Source organism: Giraffa tippelskirchi, chromosome 13 (genome assembly GCF_054371585.1).
Source record: "Giraffa tippelskirchi isolate mGirTip1 chromosome 13, T2T-mGirTip1v1.2.pri, whole genome shotgun sequence".
NCBI lineage: Eukaryota > Metazoa > Chordata > Mammalia > Artiodactyla > Giraffidae > Giraffa > Giraffa tippelskirchi.
Genome location: NC_137287.1, coordinates 106,381,882 through 106,404,146, shown reverse-complemented (window position 1 = coordinate 106,404,146; position 22,265 = coordinate 106,381,882). Strand labels below are relative to the sequence as shown.

The following is a 22,265-nucleotide window of genomic DNA, read 5'->3' as shown; positions in this document are numbered from 1 at the left end:
CCCAGAGACTCACCAGGAGGCGCTCCTCTGATGCTGCTTCGTTTGTTGTCAGGCCTTCCCTGAGCCCCTGCCCCTTTATGGCTGCAAAGACTCTAAACCAGCATGTCCTGAACTCCTCATCCTCCTCCCAGTCGGGTCCCTGACACAGGGAGTCCACTTATTCCTCTCGACAACCTGGTGAAGGAGACAGTGTTGGCCCCATCTTACAGATCAAGCCACTGTGACTCAGTGCTCAGCTCACCCGTTAAATGCCAGAGCCAGTGTGGCCTCTGGAGACCTTCGTGGTGCTCTAGAGCAGCTAAACCACAGCATCCGGCTTGTTGCTGGGACTCTGGTGGTTTGGGCCACTCTGCCCCCCATCCCCTGACCACTGCACCCAGTTCCTTCAACAAGTCTGTCCCTGCCCCTCTAGTCCTCCAGCCTGGCATGCCCAGCCCACCACTCCACACATCTTGAAATCTTTCTCATCCTCTAATTCCCAGTATGAGCTAGTCTCTGGGAATCCTCACAACTTGTCCCGGTGTCTAGCTCTTAGCTTTGCCTTGATTCGAGAGATCTGGGGGACTTCTCTGGTGCTCCAGTAGTAAAGAATCTGCCTTCCAATACAGAGGACATGGGTTTGATCCCTGGTGGGGAATCTGAGATCCCAAATGCCATAGAGCAACTAAGCCCTCGCTCTGCAACTACTGAGTCCACGCACCTCAACTAGAGACTCCGTGCGCTGCAACAAGAGAAGCCTGCATACTGCAACAGAGTTCACATGGTACAACTAAGACCCAAGACAGCCTAATTAATTAATTAATTTAAAAAAGAGAGATTTGGGCATACTCTGGCTCTCCTCCCAGCCCTGGCTGCTCCTTCCAGGAATCTTGTCTTCTCTGACCCAGAGGGTGCCCCAGTAAAGGTGTGTGGCCATGTTGGCATCAGAGCCATTTGCAACTGAAGAGCTGCAGCCCAGCCTCTGCTCCCACCACTCAAACAGGACATTCACCTGCCCAGGCGCCACTCAGCTTGTAAGAGAGAACAGACAAGGCTAAATAGCCCCCAGGATGGTAGAATGACAGGCGCCTGACACACCTCCTGGACAGGAAGAGCTTTTTCTTCCTCTTAATAATAGTTATTAAGGAGCCTGTTCCTGACACACTGTGGCCAGGTCTGGGCTTAGCTATCCACATGGCTCTCATCACCCTGGGTCCCCACCCCTAGGCTCAGCCCCAAGGCTAGGATCTATCTGTCTACCCTCCCACTGCCCTTTACCCACTCAGCTCACTGAGAGAGTGAGTGGTGCTGCAGCCCTGGGGAATCTGGTTTGATTTACATGCTTTTATTGGCTGGCCAATAAGTTCGTTAGGGGTTTTCCATAAGATGTAATGGAAAAATCCAAATGAACATTTTGGCCAATCCAATATTATCAGGGTATCAGGGATCCTTGGGGCACTTTTCAACTCAGTCTTCCTATCCTGGCCCCTCTCAGCTGAGTTCCCTTGTGCAGACACTTAGGCCCATGGTCTAATGTTAGGGTCAAAGACCACTCCTGATGCCAGGCACTCATACACCCAGATATGCACCCACTCACACACACGAGAACACACACAGATGCACATGTAGGTAAACACACTGATGTGCAGCTAAGGCAGCCAAGCAGACACACAAACATTGCAGATAGCATGTAATGTGTGTACATGCACAGGTACAATTGTGCATAGGTACAGTGTACAGGCACACCTCATTTTATTGCACTTCGCTTTATTGTGCTTTGCAGATATTGCATTTTTTACCAACTGAATCTTTGTAGCAACCCTGAGTTCTCAGATGATGGTTAGCATTTTTTAGCAATAAAGTATATTTTCAAACTTTCTTTTTGTCTGTGTCATGCATCAAGTGGGATCTTAGTTCCCCAACCAGGGATCGAAACTTCACCCCCTGCAGTGGGAGCCCTGAGTCTTAACCACTGGACACCTAGGGAAGTCCCAGCAATAAAGTATTTTAAAATTAAGATATGTATTTTTTTAGACATAATGCTATTGCACACAATAGACTACAATGTAGTATAAACATAACTTCTGTATGCACTGGGAAACCGAAAAATTTGTGTGATTCACTTTATTGAGATGTTTGCTTTATTGCAGTGGTCTGTAATAAATGGTCCGAACTCATACTATCTCTGAGGCATGTCTGTATATGTTGAGCCATATGAAATGTGAAATTGCCAATATTCAGTGGCTTTTTTACTTACAGAAATGGAATCTAATACAAATGTGGGCATGGAGGGAAATTTTTAAAAAATACAGAGCCAAATTTTTACACCCATGTTCAAGCAGCATTATTCACAGTAGCCAAAAGGTGGAAACAATTCAAGTGTCTATCAATGGGTGAGTGGATAAACAATGTGGTATGTACACACAATGGAATATTATTCAGCCTTTAAAAAGAAGGAAATTCTGTCACACATGGTCGAACATCAGTGAACCTTGAGGATATTATGCTAGGTGAAATATGCCAATCATAAAAAGACAAAGACTGTATGATTCCACTTACATGAGATACCGTCAAATTCATAGAGTTAGAAAGTAGAGTGGTGGGGAACTTCCCTGCTGGTCCAGTGGCTAAGATGCTGCATTCCCAATACACAGGGCCTGGGTTCGATCCCTGGTCAGGGAACTAGATCCCACATGCCACAGCTAAGACCTGGTGCAGTCAAAAAAGTTAAAAACGAGAAAAAAAGAAAGAGTGATGGCTATCAGGGGCTGGGAGAGAGAGAGGAAGGTACTCAGCCTTTTATAGGGACAGAGTTTCAGTTGTGGAAGATGGAAAAAGTTCTGGCAATGGATGGTGGTGATAGTTGCATACCATTGTGGGTGAACCACTGAACTACATACTTAAAAATAATTAAAATGAAAAAAAAATAGTTAAGATGAGGGACTTCTCTGGGAATTCAGTGGCTAAGACTCCGGCTCCCAATGCAGAGGCCCTGGGTTTGATCCCTGATCAGGGAAATAGATCCCACATGCCACTAAGGCCCCGGTGCAGTCAAATAAATTTTAAAAAGTAAATTAAAAAAAAAATTAAGATGGTAAACTTTATGTTAATTAAAAATAATTTTTAAAAAGAGCCAAAAATATGTATCATCAGATAGATATATACACACTGAGGGATAAACCACAGAAACTCAACAGCACTGAAATATGCCTGCTCCCTTCCCAATAGAGCTTCTCTGACCCAGATAAGGTCCCTGCTCCCCCCTCAACAGATCTGGAGATAAGGCCCTAATGAAGGCCCTGCCACCCTGGCTACCCCCACAGCTTATTACCCTCCCACGGTCTGGCTCTGCTTACTCACCCCCCACCCCTCACTCAGCCTCCCCACCTCCAGGGAAGGGCCTCCTTTTATTTTTTTGGCCGCACAGCATGGCACACGGGATCTTAGTTCTGCAACCAGGGATCAAACCTGTGCCCTATAGACACAGAGGAACCTGTGTCTGGTCTGGGCATGACCACAGACCAGTTGAAGCAAGTGCAGCCAGCACTAAACAGGGTCAGGAGACATGGCCTTAGGTCTCCTGCTGTCCTGACCATCCTCACTGGACCTTGTCCCACCACAGAAAAGTGGTGCCTCGGGCTGGCACTGGGCACCGCTGTGACCACTCCTGCCCGGCTTGCCTCCCCCGTGAGCTGCCATCTGCTGACTCCTTTTCTCCAGCACAAGGCCTCTCACCCTGCTCCTGAGGACTCTGGGACTTCGGCCCTTGATGGTGGCAAAAAACAGAAAATTGCCTCCAGACCTGTTTGCCTCCGAACCATGCAACGTGTGCCCTGATCCTCTCAAACGACTTGCTCATAACCGTTAAAAATTAAATTTTATTTATTTTTGGCTGTGCTGGGTCTTCGTTGCTTTGCATGGGCTTTCTCTAGTTGCGGCGAGCAGGGGCTACTCTAACTGTGGTGCTTCTCGCTGTGCTCCTGCTGTGGAGCAATGGCTCTAAGCACACAGGCTTCAGCAGGTGCAACCCACGGGCTCGGTAGTCACTGCTTGCGGGCTCTAGAGCGCAGGCTTGGTAGTTAATGGCTCACGGACTTAGTTGCTCCATGGCATGTGGAATCTTCCAGGCCAGGGACTGAATCCATGTCCCCTGCATGGGCAGACAGATTCTTCTTCACTGAGCCACCAGAGAAACCCATAATCATTTAATATCCATCCCCTGAGGAGGGTTAGGGTTAGAGTTAGGGTCTGGCCCCACCAGGTCAAGAGCTTTCCCAGAGTTGAGCTTGTTGGAAACAGCCATCTGAACAGAATTCTTCCTGAGTGGGACAGCATTTTTCACCGGGACTCTGGAAGGTCAGGGTTTGGAGGAAATTGCTAGGAGCCTGGTGGGGAAGGAGCAGGTGATGCTGGGGTGGGGCTGAGGGGGGTGGGGAAGGAGAGTGTGCTGAGGGCCTGCCTTTCCCTGGGCGGGCGAGTCCCAACAGCAGGCAGACAGGTGAGGCTGACCCGACAGGTTCCTGAGGCCGGGGGCAAAGGGGTGGAGCATGGCTCTGACACAGGGTGACAACAGGCCCGGGGCCCTGCCACACAGGGCAGGCGAGGCGGCAGGCAGGCCTGCTGGGATCTTCTTCCTGCTGTGGCCAGCCCAGGGTGCAGGCCATGGAGCCTGCTGGAGGGTGAGAGGAGCCAGTGGGCAGGCGTGTTCGGAGGCCCAGGGCATGGCGGGGCCCCTGAGGAGCCGGGTGGACGAGCTGAAGCGACCCTGGTGGCGGGAGAGCTCCCCGCTGGTGCTGCAGCACAGCGAGGCGGCCCGGCTGGCGGCCGACGCCCTCCTGGAGCGGGGCGAGGATGCCTACCTGCGGGTCATCTCCGAGGAGCGGGAGCTGCCCTTTCTGAGTGCCCTGGACATGGACTACATGACCAGCCACACGCGAGGGGGCCCGGAGCTCGGCGAGGCCCAGGGACCCGAGGCCTTGGGGCCCGACCGCCTCAGCCTGCACTCCGAAGTCACCTCGGGCACTTACTTCCCCCTGGCCTCCGACATAGACCCTCCAGACCTGGACCTGGGTTGGCCCGAGGTGCCACACACCACGGGCTTCAGCCCCACACAGGCTGTGGTCCACTTTCAGCGGGACAAAGCCAAGAGCATCAAGGACCTTCTGCGTTTCCTCTTCAGCCAGGCCCGCACGGTAAGGGCCCCATCTCTTCAGACACCCATTTCACAGACGTGGAAACTGAGGCCCAGGGAGGGAAAAGGACCAGCACGCATGGCCACCCAGCAGCTTGAGGGCAGCACTGGGACAAGAACCTCTGTGCCCTATCAGATCACAAGCTCCTAGAGGTTTTATTTACCTTGGTAATCCCTTGGTGGGCTTCCTTGGTGGCTCAGATGGTAAAGAATCTGCCTGCAATGCGGGAGACCTGGGTTAGATCCCTGGGTTGGGAAGATCCCCTGTAGGCCGGAAAGGCAGCCCATTCCAATATTCTTGCCTGGGAAATCCCATGGACAGAGGAGCCTGATGGGGTACAGTCCATGGGGTCGCAAAAGAGTCAGACGCGACTGAGCGACTAAGCACAGCACAGCACAATCCCTTGGCAATCAGGGTCATTATAGATAAGCTTAGAACGGGGCCTCAGAGACACCACAAACACCCTAAAAACAGGTGCAAACGGGTGCTCATTGCAGAGAGGAATACTCTCTCTTTTGGGGGAAAGGGTCCATGGCTTCCATCATATTCTCAGAAAGGTCTATGATCCTAAGACAAAGAGCCCCAACCTCAGTGAGCATCTGAGCCACCCCCTTGACTTACAGAGGAGGAAACTGAGGCCAGGGAGGGGATGGTACTTACTCAGGGAGGTCCAGTCCATTGGTGAAATGGAGCCAGGGCTCGGCAGAGGAAAGAGGTCTAGACTCAGGCCCCAAGACCCAGGCACAGCCCTGACGTATGGCTCTGACCACGCCTTGCCTCTTGTGTACCGTGTCTCCACTGGCCTGAATCAGGGGAAGGGGCACTGGAGCCCGGGCCTCCACTTGGCCTTGAGGGCTGGGCTTTTAGCTCTGCACCCAAAGGAAGGAGGAGAGGAGGCTGCTGGGCTCAGGGATGGGGAGCAGGGGCTCAGGAGAAAGGGAAATGGGGGAGGGCAGGTAAGGGTGCTAGTGCTGGGAAGGCTGTAGCCACAGACTAGCACAGCCTCGCTCCTGGAGCCCAGACCACTGACTCAGGAGGCAGGGGGGTGAATCAGATGACGCCAGGCAGGGTTTGAGGCAGGTTAGCCCCAGTGCCCTGGCTAGGCTAGGAGCAGCCTGCAGGGAATCCGCTGCAGATGTTAGGAGCCAGGACGCCGCTACCGGGACCTCCAGAGCCTCCCTGGAAAGTCTCCCTCTGCCCCAGGCAGGGAAGGGCAGGGCCTGATTGGCAGCGGGAATGGGGTTATTAGTGAGTGGCTGCTGTCATCACTTCTGCCGCTTTGATCTTTCTTGCTTATCCTCCCCCCCACCCTCCACCACCATTCCTGGCCAGACCTGTGCCATGGAGCAGGGCATCCCTCGATGCTTTGGTTCCTTGAATCTAGACCCTCCGCCTCTGGGCCAGAAGCCAGACTCCCACTCTGGGCTGTCACTGACTCTCGGTGACCTTAGGAAGTGCTTCCTCTCCCCGTGGCCCAAGGTCCTTGTTTGTTAAGGAAGCAGCAGGAAAGGATCATTTATTGAGCTTCAGTTGCGTGTTGAGGTTTTTCACGTTTGATTCTCCATAACTCAGAGAGGTAGCTATCATTATCTCCATTTAACAGATGAGGAAGTTGAGGCACCCAGAGGTGAAGGAACTCGCCCAAGGCTGTGTCAGTAGGAAGTAGCAGAGTGCAGGTTTGAACCCAGTTCTCTCTGGCTCCAGAACTGGAGTGCTTTGCTCGGTACATGCTGCCTCTCAACCTGGAGGACTGGGAGGGGAGGTTCTCACAGCGGACAGTGAGCAGAAAACGTGGTCCCAGTTGGTGTGGGTGGAAAAGGTCACAGCAACCTCTGCAGCTTCACAGAGGAACAGATGGGTCTGGCAAAGGGCACCGAAGACCCCAGTCACTGCCTGCAGCTCTGATCCGTGACAAGGGAGCCTCAGAGACACAGAGCGACAGCTGGAGCTAGTGGGGGAACTGTGAGGTGCTGGCCTGGGAACTGGGGGCTGGGTTCTGTTTCTGACTCTTTCCCTCTCTGGGCATCAGTCCTCACCTATGTAGAGTAGACCTTCAGACTAGAGCAGCTGATCCACGGACCTCTTTGAGAATCTGACAACAGATAAACAAACTGTCCTTAGAAAAATGCACACAAAAACTTTCAAACATCCAATAAAAATCAATTAAAAAAAAACCCACAAAGCTTTCAAACAGCCTTCTGGGCTTCAAGACAGTGAAACCTCTTTCTTTCTAAGTCAAGAAGCCCTGGGCTGGATCACCACTAAAAGCCCTCCCAGTTCAGATGGTCTCATGGGTTCTGGCCTCCTGCTTTTCAGTCCAGCGCCTGTTTCCTGGGATCTAGCCCCTGCCCCGGGGCTGGGTAGTGCCCCCCGGGCAGGGCTGAGCTCCCCTTCCCTCCTCAGGTGGTGGCTGTCGTGATGGACATATTCACTGACATGGAGCTTCTGTGTGACCTCATGGAGGCCTCGGGCAGGCGTGGTGTCCCCGTCTACCTGCTCCTGGCCCAGGAGCACCTGAGGCACTTTCTAGAGATGTGCTACAAGATGGACCTCAATGGAGGGCACCTGCCGGTCAGTGAGGGATGGGACAGGAGCCAGGGCATGGGGTGGGGCTGTCCATGAGCACTGGGAATCAATAGGAGGGATCTGGGTTCTCTTAGTTCTTTCTGGTCAGAGACTCCATGGGATTTAGACATGGCTTGAGCCCCGATCTCTCAAGGTCACCCCCAACCCCCTTCCCTCCTTGGCTCAGAACATGCGTGTACGGAGCATATGCGGGGACACATATTGCAGCAAGGCAGGTCGCCGCTTCACAGGGCAGGCCCTGGAGAAGTTTGTCATCATCGACTGTGAGCAGGTGGTGGCGGGCAGCTACAGGTGAGTGAGTGGGATGGGGTCGGGGGTGCACCTGGGCCTGGGCCATGGGCTGGTGAGGCTGCCTGGGAGCTGGCAGCTTTGAAGTGCCCTTCTTTCATCTGTCCTTTCCAACATGGACTGACCAGCCGCCTAATGTCAGGCATGGTGCAAGGCCCAGGGGCCAGGGTGGGGAGCAAGAGAGCCCTGGGCTGGGCCCTGGAGAAACTCACTCTGTGGAAGGATTACTTTAATGCCCAGAAAATGCACAGAAAATGTTATTGTTGTTTAGTTGCTAAGTTGTGTCCGACTCTTTGCAATCCCATGGACTGTAGCCTGCCAGGCTGCTCTGTCCACAGGCTTCTCCAGGCAAGAATATCGGAGTGGGTTGCCACTTCCTTCTTCAGGGGAGTCTTCCTGACCCAGGGATTGAACCCTTCTCCTGTCTTGGCAAGCGGATTCTTTACTGCTGAGCCACCAGGGAAGCCTAGAAAATATTGGTGTTGGCCAAAAATTTCATTCAGGCTTTCCTGTATGATCCTATGGAAAAACCTGAATGAACTTTCTGGTCAACCAATAACTTTTGCACCTTGGAACTGGAGGGACTTCAGGGAACCTAGCCCTCAGTCCATTTTACAGATGGGGAAGTTGAGGCCACGACGGGAAACCGTGTGTCCAAGTCCACTAAACCGAACAGCACAGACTCTGGAGTCAGAGCTCTGCTCCTCACCTGGGCCCTTGCGGTGGCGGTAGTGGGGGTGATTTTGTCTTCCTCCCCTGGTTGTGACTCCCGCCTGGTCCAAGGGCCTGCACTTTGCCTCCTGACCCTGACTCTCTGCCCGCAGCTTCACCTGGCTTTGTAGCCAGGCCCACACAAGCATGGTGCTGCAGTTGAGGGGCTGCATTGTGGAAGACTTTGACCGGGAGTTTCGCTGTCTTTATGCCGAGTCCCGGCCGGTGGAGGGATTCTGCGGAGGTGAAGATCCCCCATCCTTCAGGGCACCATGCCATCCCCCAGTGGCCTTGGCCTTTGGGCCAGGAGTTCCCAGCACCACGTCCTCATCACCCTCCTGCACCAGCCTCAGCAGCATCAAACGCTCACCTCGCATGGGCCACTCATACCTTGCTCTGCCAGGAGGCAGTGACCGCACTGACATGGGTGTGGGGTCCTCATCCCCCGGCCCTACCCGCTGTGAGGCCGATGGCCAGCCCTCCCTGCAATGCCAGCTGTCAGACCCTAACCATGGCCCTCTGCTAGGGCCCTACAGGGCCAACCTGAGCAAGCTGGGGGCGTCCCCCTGGTGCCAGTCTTCCCCTGCCCTCAACCACAATAGCACCAGCCCCATGACCCTGGCAGGGGGGTCACCTCTGCTTGCTTGCTCTCGCCCTCTCCTCCCCTTTCCCTGGAGTGTCTCAGGTCTGTCCCGGTTCCCAGAGAACGGGGTCCCAGGAAGCCAGGAGCCTAGCCCCTCACGGGGCCGCTGGGTACCCAGCACAGCCCTAGAGACACTGGAGGAGAACAAGGTGTCTCTGAGTCAGAGCCATGGCCAGCTGGATCTCCTTGTCCCCTTCCCCAGAGCACGAGAAGCAGGAGGCCCTGATTTGGGGGTGGCCTGCAACTCAGGCTCTCTTTGGCCTGGTGAGCAGGCCCCAGAGGACAGGAGGTTGGCTCCAAATCAGAGATACAACCAACTGGATTTCCTGCCCCAGGCCCAGGGTGCCAGGGGAGCCCCTGAGTCAGGCTCATCCAAGGTTGGCAATCGGACCCCAGAGGACAAGAGGCTGTCCACAAACCACAGCCATGGCCAACTGGACCTCCTGGTACAGTCCCCCCAGGCTGGGGGCTCCAGAGTACCTCCTGAAGCCAACTCCTCAGCCAGGGCTGGCAAGCAGGGTCCAGACGAACGACGGCAGACCCTGGGCCACAGCCAGCTGGACCTCATCACAAAGTTTGGTCCATTCCGGGGTGAGGGGCCTGGGCCCAGTGAACTCCCTAGGCCGAGCCCTGCTCAAAAGGCTGGAGTGGACTTGGGGGAGGAGAAGCGGCGGACGCTGGGCCACAGCCAGCTGGACCTCATCACCAAGTATCATCAGTTGCAGGGCGCCAGGCAGGGATATGAGCCTGGCCTCTCCGGGGGCCCCATGGGTGGCCAGCGCAACAGCAACAGCAATGGCCTGTCTGAGGATGAGAAACGGCGGACCCTGGGCCATAGCAAACTGGACCTCATCACTAAGTACAACAAGTCCAAGTTCAAGTTGCTCCGAAGCCGCTTTGAGACCTAGTCGTGCTCCCAGAAAGGGACATGTCTGTCTTCCACCTACTGTGACCAGATTTGTTCAGGTCCCAGACTCTGGGGAGGAAGCTCGGGTAGGAACTGTGTGGGGAGAGGGATCTAGAAGCCCAGGTTAGACATTCCCTGGGCTCAGGATTCTTGATCGTATATGCACATGCACACATATGGGAAAATGGAATTTATAGTTACTGGGCACCTGCCATTTGTCACTGTGCTGGGCCCTCCATACCGGTTACTTCTCATCATTCATCCTTACTCACAATATCCTACAAGATAGATGCTGGTAGGTATACAATTCTAGGACTATAGGTATCGTCTTCCTTATAATATAAATATGGAAGCTGAGACCTAGCGAGTTTGATGACTTGCTTGGAATCAGGTTCAAGTAACTGACAGGGGCTCAAATCTTTATTTCTTAAAGAGATAGTGTTTTTGCACAGACAGGACACACAATATAAATAGTTCCCATGTCCTCATGCACACAAAATCCATATATCATAGAGGTGCCCCAAATACCTGCACAATGTATACTGCACACTGACAGGGTTCACACCTACAGACACGGTCCATGTGATAAACCAGAACACTCAGGATTCTAGTTATAGGTACTCAATAAATGTCACTTGGCTAAATGAATCCAGTACACATTCAGTGCACACTGTAGACCCCTCAGGATCCACAGACTATAAATATGCACTCAACTACACACACACACACACACTCATGGGCATGCATGTACCAACCAATAACTTTTGGTACCTAAAGCTGTGTATCCCGTCTTGTGCTGGACACGCAACAGGGCTCCCAGTCCCTGGAAAACAAGGATTCAGTGCATAAATCATTGGTGTTTGTAGTGAAAGGCTAACCAGTGACAGACGGTGGTAGAGAGCGAAGGCCAGAGAGTGGTGGTGATGATGGAGTGGCGAGAAATGTTTCTCAGAGGAGGCAGCCTTTGAGCCAAACCTTGAAAAGTGGGAAGGACTTGGATAGATGGAGGTGAGATTTAGAGGAATTCCTGGGAGAGGGAACCAGGTGAAGAGAGACCAGGGAGAGGACTGAGGGAGTGAGTCCGAGAGGAACTGAGGAGGAAGGAGAGGACACGGATGCTCAGACCCTAACACACACACACACACACACACACACACTCATCTTGCCTAGTGTCGCCAGAAGTATAGGCTGTCAGATGTGGGTCCCTCTCCTGAGCTGCGGCCTGCCTGGGAGCGTATTTGTGATACAAATCAATAAAAGCAGACAAGCTCTGACCCAGAGGCTGCCTGGTGTATCTTGAGAAGGCCGAGTTACAACTATGCGGGTGAGGGACAGGAGAAAGGCACCATTTGGGCCTTTCCCTGGAAGAAAGTGGATGGCTGGAGGAGGGTGGGTGTGGCAGGGGGTGGGGTAGGAAAGGGGCTCCAAGCTTCCCTCTGTTCTCACTGAGAGTGACACCCTGAGAGACCCTGGGGCTTTTGTTCAAAGTGTGGGCCAAGGTCATCCGTCCACCAGAGCATGTCTCTTGACTGCCACCATCTGTGGGTGGGGTGGCACGGGGGCAGAAATTGGCCTGCCGAGTGTGATCAAGCCTGTGCAAAGGGCACAAGTGGAAGCCATCAGCACCCAGACACTTGCCCACTCTGGACACCCCGCCCCCCGACACTCTGCTTCATTCACCGTCCTCTCTCCAATACCTTCTTCAGTACGATGATTTCCTTTACTTCTCTGGCTGTGCCTCCTCCTCCAGCCTCTGTCACGTCTCACTTCTCCCTAATGGACACTTTCTCCATGAATGACCTCATCCACCCCAGGCTTTGGCCCCACATCTCAGCCCTTCAGTCTCCCCTGGGCTCCAGATTCGGCCTGGAAATCTGTCCCGTACCTTACTCTGTCCCTCACCTCCTCCACACCTTCTCTTCCTCCCCAGGCTTAACTTCAATAAATATATCTCCAGCATCAACCCATCTTTTGCGAGACATCCTGGCTCCTCCATTCTGATACCTCACATCCAACCAGCACAGGTCTCTCTGTCAGTTGTTCCTCCTACAAAGCTCCCGATTGAATGAATGAATAAAAGAATGAATGAGAAGCTTGCTGGAGGCGGGGCCAGGAGGGGATCTGGATCGGATCACTTGGAACCATAGAGTCCGCTCAGGGGTTGGGAGCTAGAGTGGCCGCATGCGAGGAGGCGTGCGCCGCCCTCTGTCGGAAATCCTCTTGGTGGAGGCGGAAACGGAAACCTAGCGAGGGCCGAGGAGGGCTGCTGCCGCGTGTGGAGATTGCGTTTACCTGGTGAGTTGTGGCAGGACACCGGAAGGGTCAGCTCGGGGCGTCCTGAGTCGTGAGGGGTGAGGGCCGGAGGATTTGGGACCAGAGAGTCTGGATGGGCGCGGTGGGCGGGACCTGAGGGGTGAGGGCCGAGTGGGGCGAGGTTGCAGTGGGGCTGACGCGCGGAAGCCGGGGGACGGTAACCTGGAAGCCGGGGGACGGTGACCTGGACCCGGCGTCGAGGCCGAGGCACCCGGTCCCGGGAGAGGATCCACAGGCCCTGAACTGCAGTCCCACAACCCCTAGGCCTCATGGCGGTCCGTGCGTCGTTCGAGAACAACTGCGAGATCGGTTGCTTTGCCAAACTTACCAACTCCTACTGCCTGGTGGCCATCGGAGGGTCGGAGAACTTCTACAGGTGCCGTGGGAGCCCCGGGCCCGCGGGCAATGTGTGGGTGGGTGGCGGGTAGAGGTCCTTGGAGTCGGGCTCCGGCAGCGTGAGGAGGGTTCGGGCCCCTTAGCCCCATGATCATTGAGTCCGTGTCCCCACAGTGTGTTCGAGGGCGAGCTTGCTGGTACCATCCCCGTGGTGCACGCGTCCATCGCCGGCTGCCGCATCATCGGGCGCATGTGTGTGGGTAAGCCAGCTGAAAGTCGCCGAGGGAGAGAGTGGAGCCTCCCAGCGCCTTTAATCTTACCCCTAGAAGGGACCCGGAGGACCCAGGGATTTCTAGGCTTTCATCCATCATCTCCAGCGACTACAGAATCTCTCATTTCTGTGCCAGACCCGGTCTAAGTGTCAACAGATCAGGGACAACCTCTGGCAAAGGTTTCTGGATCATTGTAATCAAAACGTTAAGGGCTTTCACTTTTACACTTGTTTCAGTCCTTCTTCACTGAAGACCCTGGGAGGTAGGAATTACTGGCCTAATTTGACTGATGAGGAAGCTGAAAATCAAAGAACCTAGGTGACTCACCCGGTTCCACACCTAGTGTAAGGGAAGATTGGATTGTCATCTCGCCCTCCCTGGCCACTGACTCTGGTAGATTGCTTCCTCTTTCTGAGGGTCCGTTTCTACCTCTAAAAAAATGACAAGCTAAGATTCTGAGGGATCTTGTGCAGTTACCTATTTAAAGCTTAAGTTCTGTTTACCAGGTACCCCTATAACCATCAGCACTGTTGACCCTGGCCATTGGTCCATCCTTTGAACTGGCTCCGTTTTCCTTTACTGCCACCCCTTATTTGTAGTTCTGCTCAAATAGGAGTTTTTCCTTTATTTTTTATTGTAAGCCTGATGACCTTGGACTCTGAGTGTTTCTTATTCAGGCAGAACACTCTTATCTCTGACTATGATCTTTGGACTTGAAGCTAGTTTTTATGTAGTAAGAGAGAACTTAGCCTGATCATTCAGAGAAGGCAATGGCAACCTACTCCAGTATTCTTGCCTGGAGAATCTCATGGACTGAGGAGCCTGGTGGGCTGCAGTCCATGGGGTCCCGAAGAGTCGGACACAACTGAACGACTTCACTTTCACTTTTCACTTTCACACATTGGAGAAGACAATGGCAACCCACTCCAGTGTTCTTGCCTGGAGAATCCCAGGGACGGGGGAGCCTGGTGGGCTGCCGTCTATGGGGTCGCACAGAGTCGGACACGACTGAAGCAACTTAGCAGCAGCAGCCTGATCATTGGTGTTTTTTTTTTTTTTAAAGGATGGGACAACCTCATAGTTCAGAAGTTCATAGTTGTGTCCTTGCAGAGTTAGGCAGAGGTTTAGTCATTGTTGTCACAATATAATTATAGTTCATTCATCTTGCTGTGTACTCAGTTTTGTGTAAATGTACCACAATGTATTCATTCATTCTGTTGACAGTGGGTATTTGGGGTAGTTTTCAGTTTGATCTGTTATGAGTAGTGCTGCTGTATTTCTTAGTGAACAAATGTATGTATTTCTGTTGGATATATAATATCTGGGAGAGGAATGGCTGGGTATCCAGTGTAATAGGTGATGTCACATAAGTTTCTGAAGTTGTTGCCCAATTTACACTCCTATTGGTTGCTCCATATATCTTTGCCAGCCCTTGGTGTTGATGTTCTTTTTAAGAATTTAGCTGTCTGGTACGTATGAAGTGTTACCTCAGTTTTTAAGTAGTGAAATATAGAACTAATGCCCAAGAGCCCTTCCTTTTGGTCTTGGTCATCCCTGGTGGATGATGGCAAATTGGGCAGGATGTTTGGGACAGACTCCTAGGCCATCTCTGGCCTGCCCAGTGGGACTCCTGGTTCCCTGGTTGCTGTGTGGCTCAGTGGTTTGGAGGACTGGGGTCTGGATCTAAAGCTTTCCTGGGGAAGCTACCTGGACTGGGTTGTATTTTTAGGCCCCAATGCTCAGCAGGTGTCTTATGAATTTACAGTTCATCCTTACACAACCTGCCCTAATTTGGGTCTCTCCAGGGAACAGGCATGGTCTCCTGGTGCCCAACAATACCACTGACCAGGAGCTACAGCACATTCGCAACTGCCTCCCAGACAGCGTGCAGATTCGGCGGGTGGAGGAACGGCTCTCAGCCCTGGGCAATGTCACCACCTGCAACGACTACGTGGCCTTAGTCCACCCAGACCTGGACAGGGTGAGGCAGCCCAGTTTAGCCCAAGAGTCACAGGATATTAGCCTAGTCAGTGGTTAGCCACTGTTCTTGCCTATCAGGCAGGAATTTGGGGTATCTCTTGTGGTTTCTCTTTACACCTGGGCTCCTGCGGTTCAGGCACTGGTTGGAAGAGTGAATAGAGGCCTTTCGTGATGTGACCAGCTAGGGAAAAGAAGCTAGGGAGTGTATTAATCCTCCCTGTATTAATCAGGGAGATTGACTCATTCAGTCTTGCAGCCAGGGCTGGAGAGAAGATTGACAGTTGAACTCTTGCCTGTGGGTTAGAGGGAAAGAAGGTGATGTGGAGACCAGCCTCTGGCTCTTCAGGGCATGCATGGCTTTGTAGCTGGCCTTGACTCTGCTCCAAGCTGTATTCCCTCCTTTTTCTGGGTGCAGCTTCCATATGCAGCTGCATAGCAGAGGAATGAGCTTAGGGAGTCACGCCCTGGGTGGGTCTGGGTGTGGAGGCCCTGGGTACTTTGATTTGCTTGTTCTAGGTGCTGAGCACAGTTCCTTTGGCTAACAGGAAACAGAAGAAATCCTGGCTGATGTGCTAAAGGTGGAAGTCTTCAGACAGACAGTGGCTGACCAGGTGCTGGTAGGAAGCTACTGTGTCTTCAGCAACCAGGGAGGGCTGGTACATCCCAAGACTTCAATTGAAGACCAGGATGAGCTGTCTTCTCTCCTTCAGGTCCCCCTTGTGGTAAGCAGTCATGTTCTCTGACCTCTGTTTTCTGTTGGAGCAGATCCCTTTGCCCATATTTGGGAATCTGGGTTATTACCTGTTACAGTTTGGGGTTGAGGCTGCAGGTCAGAGACCAGGGATTGGGGAGAGTCCTCATGATTTGCCTGTTGGTGCCATGATCCACACTGAGCCATCCTTCGGCAGGCGGGCACTGTGAACCGAGGCAGTGAGGTGATCGCTGCTGGGATGGTGGTGAACGACTGGTGTGCCTTCTGTGGCCTGGACACAACCAGCACAGAGCTGTCAGTGGTGGAGAGTGTCTTCAAACTGAACGAAGCCCATCCTAGCACCATTGCTACCAGCATGCGGGATTCCCTCATTGACAGGTATCGGGGCCTTTCTTGTGTTGAGGGGAGGGGAGGGAGATGCTGGCTATAATGGGAGCCAGACTGTTCATGCTGGTAGGTTCTCCTCGGTGAGGCTACATCCACACAGTGCTGAGTGGGCACAGGGTACAGTCCACAAGCATTGCCTGAGTATCTGCCCATCCCCATCTTTGCAGACGTTGACTCAGTGTATCCCTTCTCTAGGCTGTCTTGCTTTATCACTGACCACCTTCTTTTATAGTTTTTAATCTGCCTGTGTGTTGGTGTACCCAGCCAATAGCCTGAGACAGGAAAGATCTTTTTATTGAGGGAAGAAGGGAAGGCTGCTTTGGTGCCTAAGGGACTTGGGGGTGGATGTGGCGAGTGCATCAGAATCACCATCATCTGTACTTCGGTGGGTTTAAATCAGAAGTGGGTTCTTGAGCCCTAACTCTGGAGATTTTGGAGTGTTAGGCTCTAGAATCTCATCCTTTGGAAGAGCATCAGGTGCTGGATGCTTAGTACCCCCTCCCCCGTTGAGGATTCTTATCAAAGCATGCCATACCTAGCTGGCACAGGAGTCTATTAGGATAGAAAGTAGAGTAAGGGCCTAGTAGCAGACACCCTCCTTAGTAGGGGCAACATTTCCCTTCATTTTCCCACCTTCATTCATTCAGTCACCTGATGTTCATGGAACCCTGTAAACAAGGCTCCATGTGGGATAGTCAGGCAACTTAGTGCTACAACCCTGCCTCTGAGAGGGACTCAGTGTGTAGTTGGGGAAAGAAGACTTAATGGCCACATATAACTTAGCTACCTTCAAAGAAGAAATAAAAGGTGCCTTTTGAGGCTTTGGAGGCTCCCATGAGACACTTAACTGGAGTCCAGGAAGGTTTTGGGAAGGACAAATCAAAGCCCAGTCCATCAGCCTGGGCTTCAGGGAATGAGTAGCTAATTGAATATGCAGAGATAGGGTGGGGAAGTGTGAAGGGTGTGAAGGGGAAAGGTTTTATCCCCAGGGTTCAGGACTCTGAATGCCCATGTCAAGAAGTTTTGACTGTAGTAGGTTTTTTGACCTCTGTTCTGAGTTGGGATGCTTATTAATGTAGATTCTTGACGTCATCCTTCAAATCCTGATTCCCTCAGTTTGGCGTAGGACCCAGCCACGTGTAGTTATTTCAGTAATCTTTCCTGGGTGATTCTGATGAGGGCAGTTTGGAGACCACACTGACAAACTGCTCTCAGCACTGGAGAGCAGTTGAAAAGGTCTGAACAGGAAAATGGTACCAGTGGTTTTGTTATTTGTTTAACAACTTTTATTTTTTAATACCTACTATGTATCAGACAATAATGATGTGGTGATGAATAAAATATACCCTCCCTCCCCTTTTGGAACATTGACCCTCATAAAGAAAACAGTACTTCCACAATTAACCATTTAATTAAAGAACAAAACAGAGAAACTTCTTAGCAACTGAGAACAGAAAGACATTTCTGTAATCTAATAATTCAGGTCAGGTCAGTTCATTTCAGTTGCTCAGTCCTGTCCGACTCTTTGCAGCCCCATGGACTGCAGCATGCCAGGCTTCCCTGTCCATCACTAACTCTTGGAGCTTGCTCAAACAAATGTCCATCGAGTCAGTGATGCCATCCAACTATCTCATCCTCTGTTGTCCCCTTCTCCTCCCGCCTTCAATCTTTCCCAGCATCAGGGTCTTTTCCAATAAGTCAGTTCTTTGCATCAGGTGGCCAAAGTTTTGGAGTTTCAGCTTCAACCTGATAATTGTTACCTACTAAAAAAAACTACAGCAATGTTGTATTTAATAGAAAAACTTAAAAAACTGCTAGGCAGAACTGCCTACAGGCAGCAGCATTGGTCAGCATTGTAGTTACTATTTTTAAAAAATGGGTATTGATAAAGAAGAGACAAAACTCATTAGCCTCCTTTGGCTTTGAACCTGTTGAGTTTGAGGTGCCCATGAGACCTCACAAGGACGGTGTCAGATAAGGAATTAGAATTGTGTACTTCAGGCAATTCCCTGGAAGCCCAGTGGTTAGGACTCACTGCTTTCACTGCTGAAGGCCTGGGTTCAGTCCCTGGTCAGGGAACCAAGATCCTGTAAGCTGTGAGGCACAGCCAAAAAAAAAAAAGATGTACTTCACTTTTACACTCATGCAAATGATTATCACCTCCAGGAAGAATGTTCTGGCCCCAGTCCTGCCACTAGAGGATTTGTGACCTAGACGTGTCCCTTTTCCCTCTCTGAGCCCCCCCATGCCCTTGTCTAATTTAGTCTGTTGGACTTGACCTGTGAGGCTCTGATTATGATCAGCAATTTGAATAAGTTATTTTGAGTTCACCTGCTTGAGTGGAGAAGGAGTTACTTTTCCTTTTTAAGCATTGAGAGTTCTGGACTGGATTGTTACTCGTGGGAGCAGTGGAATCTGGAGAGGGCTCTTCAGGGCAGAGCTGGAACAGGGGTCCTGGGGTGAGGGTGGAGGCAAGCACCCTGAGCATGAGGGTGAACTGTGCTGTGAAGCCCCTACTGACAACACTCCTTCCTCTCTCTCCAGCCTCACCTGAGTCACCGTCCATACTGATCCTGCCTCGGACTTTGGTTCCCTCTCAGTGTTCCACCCAGTCTGTCCTGAATGCTGGCAGGGCCGTGGCAGAGAACTCACCTGGACTCGTGGCTGTATGCCCAGCTTTTCTTCATCTGTGCCCATCTCCTGAATCTATAGTTACTGCAAACATCATGCTGGCTGGCAGGTCCTATAGCTTCTGGCTGAGAGCTCTGTTGTCTGTGCCACCCCCATTAAAGGGCAGCTTCCTCTGGCCATTCTGAATGTGTTATTTGGGGATTTCAGCCTGCACTCAGCCCCCTCATCATTGTTCCAGGGGGAAGGTGGAGTAGGATCCACACACCCCTTAGTTTTACAGTCAATGCCCCCCATCATTAGATGGGCAGCTTCATCCCAGGGCAAGAGAAAGAAACACTCCACTATACTGCCGTTTTCCACACAACCTCAGCCTCATCCTTTTGGCTTCAGAGATTGAGAGTCTGTTTCAGCGCTCCCCTACGCCAGTGTGAGGATCCTGAAGGGCTTTGGGGCACCTGGCCACAGGGCAGCCTTGTCCTCTTTGACCCGCGGTGGGGGATGGAGATTGTTGGCCTGGCTGCTAGGTGCCCCGGACAGCCTCAGACTCATCTCCAACCCTTTGCCTTAGGGCTCTGGGTGCGTGCGGAGCCAGGCTTGGAGAGGCGTGGGTAGTTGGGGCGGATCCCATCGTCTCAGAGCTGCTCGCGGGGCGGGGCCCCGGGACTTGGGGGCAGGTTTGGCCGGTTGCTGGTGGGTGGGGTCGGGTATGTTGGGCCCCGCCCCTGAAGCCTTCCCAGGCTTTCAGGGGGCGTGGCTCGTGCGCCGTGACGTCAGGACGCCAGTGCCTCCAGACGCCGCTGCGCTGGCGAGCCCGGAGCGGAGACCCGCGCTGGGACCGTTCGACGCGCGGCTCCGGCTTTGCGAGGTGAGGGGCGGGCCCCAGCGGGGCGGGGTGGGGAAGGGGTGGTGTGCGGCCGGCCCCGGACCTGACGGGCCTCTCCTCCTGCAGAACATGGGCACTCAGCTGAGCGGTGGCCAGGGCGCCACGGAGCCGCCGCAGCCCCAGCCGCAGCCCCAGGAGCAGCCCCAACCCCAGCCTGAGGCGCCGGAGGGCCCTGCTCGGCCCCGGCCAGAGCCTAGCCCTTGGGGGCCGCTGGACGACGTGCGCTTCCTCATCACCTGCACCTCCTGGTACTGACTCGCCGCCCTCTGCAGTTAGCGCCCCCCCGCCTCCTGTCGTCCGGTCCGCTTCTCCCGGTCGGGCCCTTGTCTCTCCCCACCTTCGCCCACCCTGGAGGCGCGCGGAGAGTCGGGGAACTCGAGGGGGACTGGAAGGAAGCCTCCTCCGCAGCCTCGCCTCGGGGCACCGTCTTTCCTCCGGCCCCTCCCGTACCGGGATTTGTTCGCTTCTCAGCCTGCAGCCAGACTAGCTCAGACCTCCGTGTTCTTGCCCACCCCACAGTTTCTCCGGCCGTCTGGGTCCTGGGGCAGCCTTCCCGGTCACTGGCTTCCAGAACCAGGCCAGGACTCTTGGTAAGAAGACCCCAAGGCTACTGATCTCACCTCACCTCACCTCACTTTTCCCTATCACCAAGAACTGGGCTCTTGCTTTTGTCCTGGTCATAGCACCTTGTGCCTTGACTTCAGAAAAGACCTTGCCGCAGTGAACCTGCCCATCCATACGTCTCCTGGGAGAGGCGCCATCCTGGGTGGCCACCCTGGCATTATCCGGTTGTATTGCTGGGACCCCAGGCACAGAGGGCCTCCAGGGCCAGCCTTTTGGAGAGAGAGGGCATCTGATTTTGGGGGCTGGCAAATGCGTGGGGCAGCTCCCAGATACCGCAAAGCATCCTGTCTCCCAGAAGCTTCTTCAGGCCACTCAGAACCTGATTCCTATTCCGACAGCCCAGGGAAATGACACACTCTGTATTTTTGTTTTATTTAGAAATGATTTAAAAAACATTATACAAAGGCTGATCAGTTTAAAATGTGACTGACACTGAAATGCTGTGATGTTCCCCAGACTGAGGGGAAGCTGGGCTCTGGGGTCCCCAGTGCTTTGCCCCTCTGTCTGTCTGCCTTGTCCTGGGATGATGGACAAACAGATGACCCCAAGGCAGGAGAATCCATGACTGGAAGCCTCCAGGCTGAGCCCTCTCTGGGCCTGGCCCTGCGTCCCTCACATCTGCAGCCTGGGCTGCTTGCCTGCATCTCCCGCTCTTTCTCAGCTGACCTCAGTAGTACCAGGAGCCAGTGGGGAGCCTGGGGGGCCTAGAGCTTTCGCGAAGTGAGAGCACCAACCTGAGGAGTCGAGAGGGACCAGGGAGCGGGGAAGGGAGGCCGAGGAAAGATGGATAAAAGAGACACTTCTGATCTCATCTTGGACCCTAGAGGGGTCCACAGGTGGGGACCCAATGCCCAGCAAGCCCACTAAATGGCCTGGGCAAGTAACAGCCTCTCTGTGCTTTGTTTGAGGGCACAGTGAGAGTTATCCTTGGCCCCCCAAGGACTATATGAGTTACATGTGAGTGGACAGGGGTGAGCTAATAAAGTGCTTTGCAAAGTATAAAACACTGTACAAACCTATGAATCACTAATATCTCCGCAGTTGTTCCCCACCCGCCCCAGGGAGCCCGCCCTTGACCAAAATGAGAAAAAAAAACAAAGATGATGACGGAACACAGTGGACCCATATAGGTATCTCTGGGACAAGAGAGATTTTGCTCAAGATGGTTCCCAGAGGTCCTGTCTGCTACAGGTTAAGCAGACCCAAAGCTCAGAGGCCACAGGGTGGAGGGCAAGGCCCGTGCAGACTCAGGGGCCCTGCCAGCACCCCCAAAGACTGACATCTCCTCTTGGATTTGGCAGAGAGCCCGTGGACATTGAGCCCATTGGTCCTGCCTCTGGCTCCTTAGCGACAAGCAGGTCTGCCTCTTCCTGGGTTGGTGTGAGGCACGCTGAGCCCTAGGAATTCCTGCCAGAGACAGTGAAGGGCGGGCCCCTAGGCTTGGGGCTGTTACCAGTTATGGGTGCCCTTTTCCAAAGAGCAGTGCAGAGTGGTGGGCCCAGAGAGCTGGGTTAGCAGGGGCCAAGCTCATGGTATAAACACTGCGTCTGGGCTGAGAAATTGAGTTGGTCTCAGGGGACCTAGGGGTGCGGGCTCTGAGCATTTCAGAAGACTGCCCTGGGCTCCTTCCCCCAGGGTCATGAGAGTGTTGGCCTGGAGTCATTTCTGTCTTAACCCATCAGGCTGAGCTGTCAGGCCACAGGCGACAGGCTGGAGCAGGGCAGGGACTTAGGGGATGGTGAGAGAGACGGCAGAGTAGAGGACAGCTACAAACTTAGATCAGCCTCCAGAGAGGGGTCAGCTCCTGCTCGCACCCTGTAG

The 22,265-nt window shown here is 53.3% G+C and overlaps 3 protein-coding genes across 5 annotated transcripts; all 3 read left to right on the top strand.

Moving 5' to 3' along the window:
- The first annotated feature begins 4,526 nt into the window (after positions 1-4,526).
- Positions 4,527-10,307, top strand: SACK1C (scaffolding CK1 anchoring protein C). The gene is made up of 4 exons (XM_081552304.1): positions 4,527-5,171; positions 7,575-7,742; positions 7,924-8,048; positions 8,870-10,307. The coding sequence occupies exons 1-4, from the start codon at positions 4,527-4,529 to the stop codon at positions 10,305-10,307; spliced, it is 2,376 nt and encodes a 791-aa protein (XP_081408430.1).
- A 2,230-nt stretch (positions 10,308-12,537) lies between these two features.
- Positions 12,538-19,114, top strand: EIF6 (eukaryotic translation initiation factor 6). Of its 2 annotated transcripts, none has more exons than XM_081559926.1 (7): positions 12,538-12,601; positions 12,884-12,995; positions 13,130-13,215; positions 15,033-15,208; positions 15,753-15,929; positions 16,116-16,297; positions 18,851-19,114. In XM_081559926.1, the coding sequence occupies exons 2-7, from the start codon at positions 12,889-12,891 to the stop codon at positions 18,858-18,860; spliced, it is 738 nt and encodes a 245-aa protein (XP_081416052.1). In that variant the 5' UTR covers positions 12,538-12,601; positions 12,884-12,888; the 3' UTR covers positions 18,861-19,114. The 2 variants fall into 2 exon arrangements, with proteins under 2 accessions (XP_081416052.1, XP_081416053.1); XM_081559927.1 differs by having other exon boundaries at positions 12,538-12,657.
- A 616-nt stretch (positions 19,115-19,730) lies between these two features.
- On the top strand, positions 19,731-21,448 carry MMP24OS (MMP24 opposite strand). Of its 2 annotated transcripts, XM_081559929.1 has the most exons (3): positions 19,731-19,802; positions 19,887-20,068; positions 20,340-21,448. In XM_081559929.1, exons 2-3 carry the CDS (start codon positions 19,890-19,892, stop codon positions 20,542-20,544), a joined length of 384 nt encoding a protein of 127 aa, XP_081416055.1. In that variant the 5' UTR covers positions 19,731-19,802; positions 19,887-19,889; the 3' UTR covers positions 20,545-21,448. The 2 variants fall into 2 exon arrangements, with proteins under 2 accessions (XP_081416055.1, XP_081416056.1); XM_081559930.1 differs by having other exon boundaries at positions 19,887-21,448.
- The last annotated feature ends 817 nt before the right edge of the window (positions 21,449-22,265 follow it).

Bases quoted from the DNA above. Each gene is read 5' to 3' on its own strand.
- MMP24OS (XM_081559929.1), top strand. From the start codon at position 19,890: ATGGGCACTCAGCTGAGCGGTGGCCAGGGCGCCACGGAGCCGCCGCAG. The intron at 20,069-20,339 runs GTACTGACTCGC...CCCACCCCACAG, and splicing joins CTCATCACCTGCACCTCCTG to TTTCTCCGGCCGTCTGGGTC.
- SACK1C (XM_081552304.1), top strand. From the start codon at position 4,527: ATGGCTCTGACACAGGGTGACAACAGGCCCGGGGCCCTGCCACACAGG. The intron at 5,172-7,574 runs GTAAGGGCCCCA...TTCCCTCCTCAG, and splicing joins TCTTCAGCCAGGCCCGCACG to GTGGTGGCTGTCGTGATGGA. The intron at 7,743-7,923 runs GTCAGTGAGGGA...TCCTTGGCTCAG, and splicing joins TCAATGGAGGGCACCTGCCG to AACATGCGTGTACGGAGCAT.
- EIF6 (XM_081559926.1), top strand. From the start codon at position 12,889: ATGGCGGTCCGTGCGTCGTTCGAGAACAACTGCGAGATCGGTTGCTTT. The intron at 12,996-13,129 runs GTGCCGTGGGAG...GTGTCCCCACAG, and splicing joins GGGTCGGAGAACTTCTACAG to TGTGTTCGAGGGCGAGCTTG. The intron at 13,216-15,032 runs GTAAGCCAGCTG...GGGTCTCTCCAG, and splicing joins CATCGGGCGCATGTGTGTGG to GGAACAGGCATGGTCTCCTG.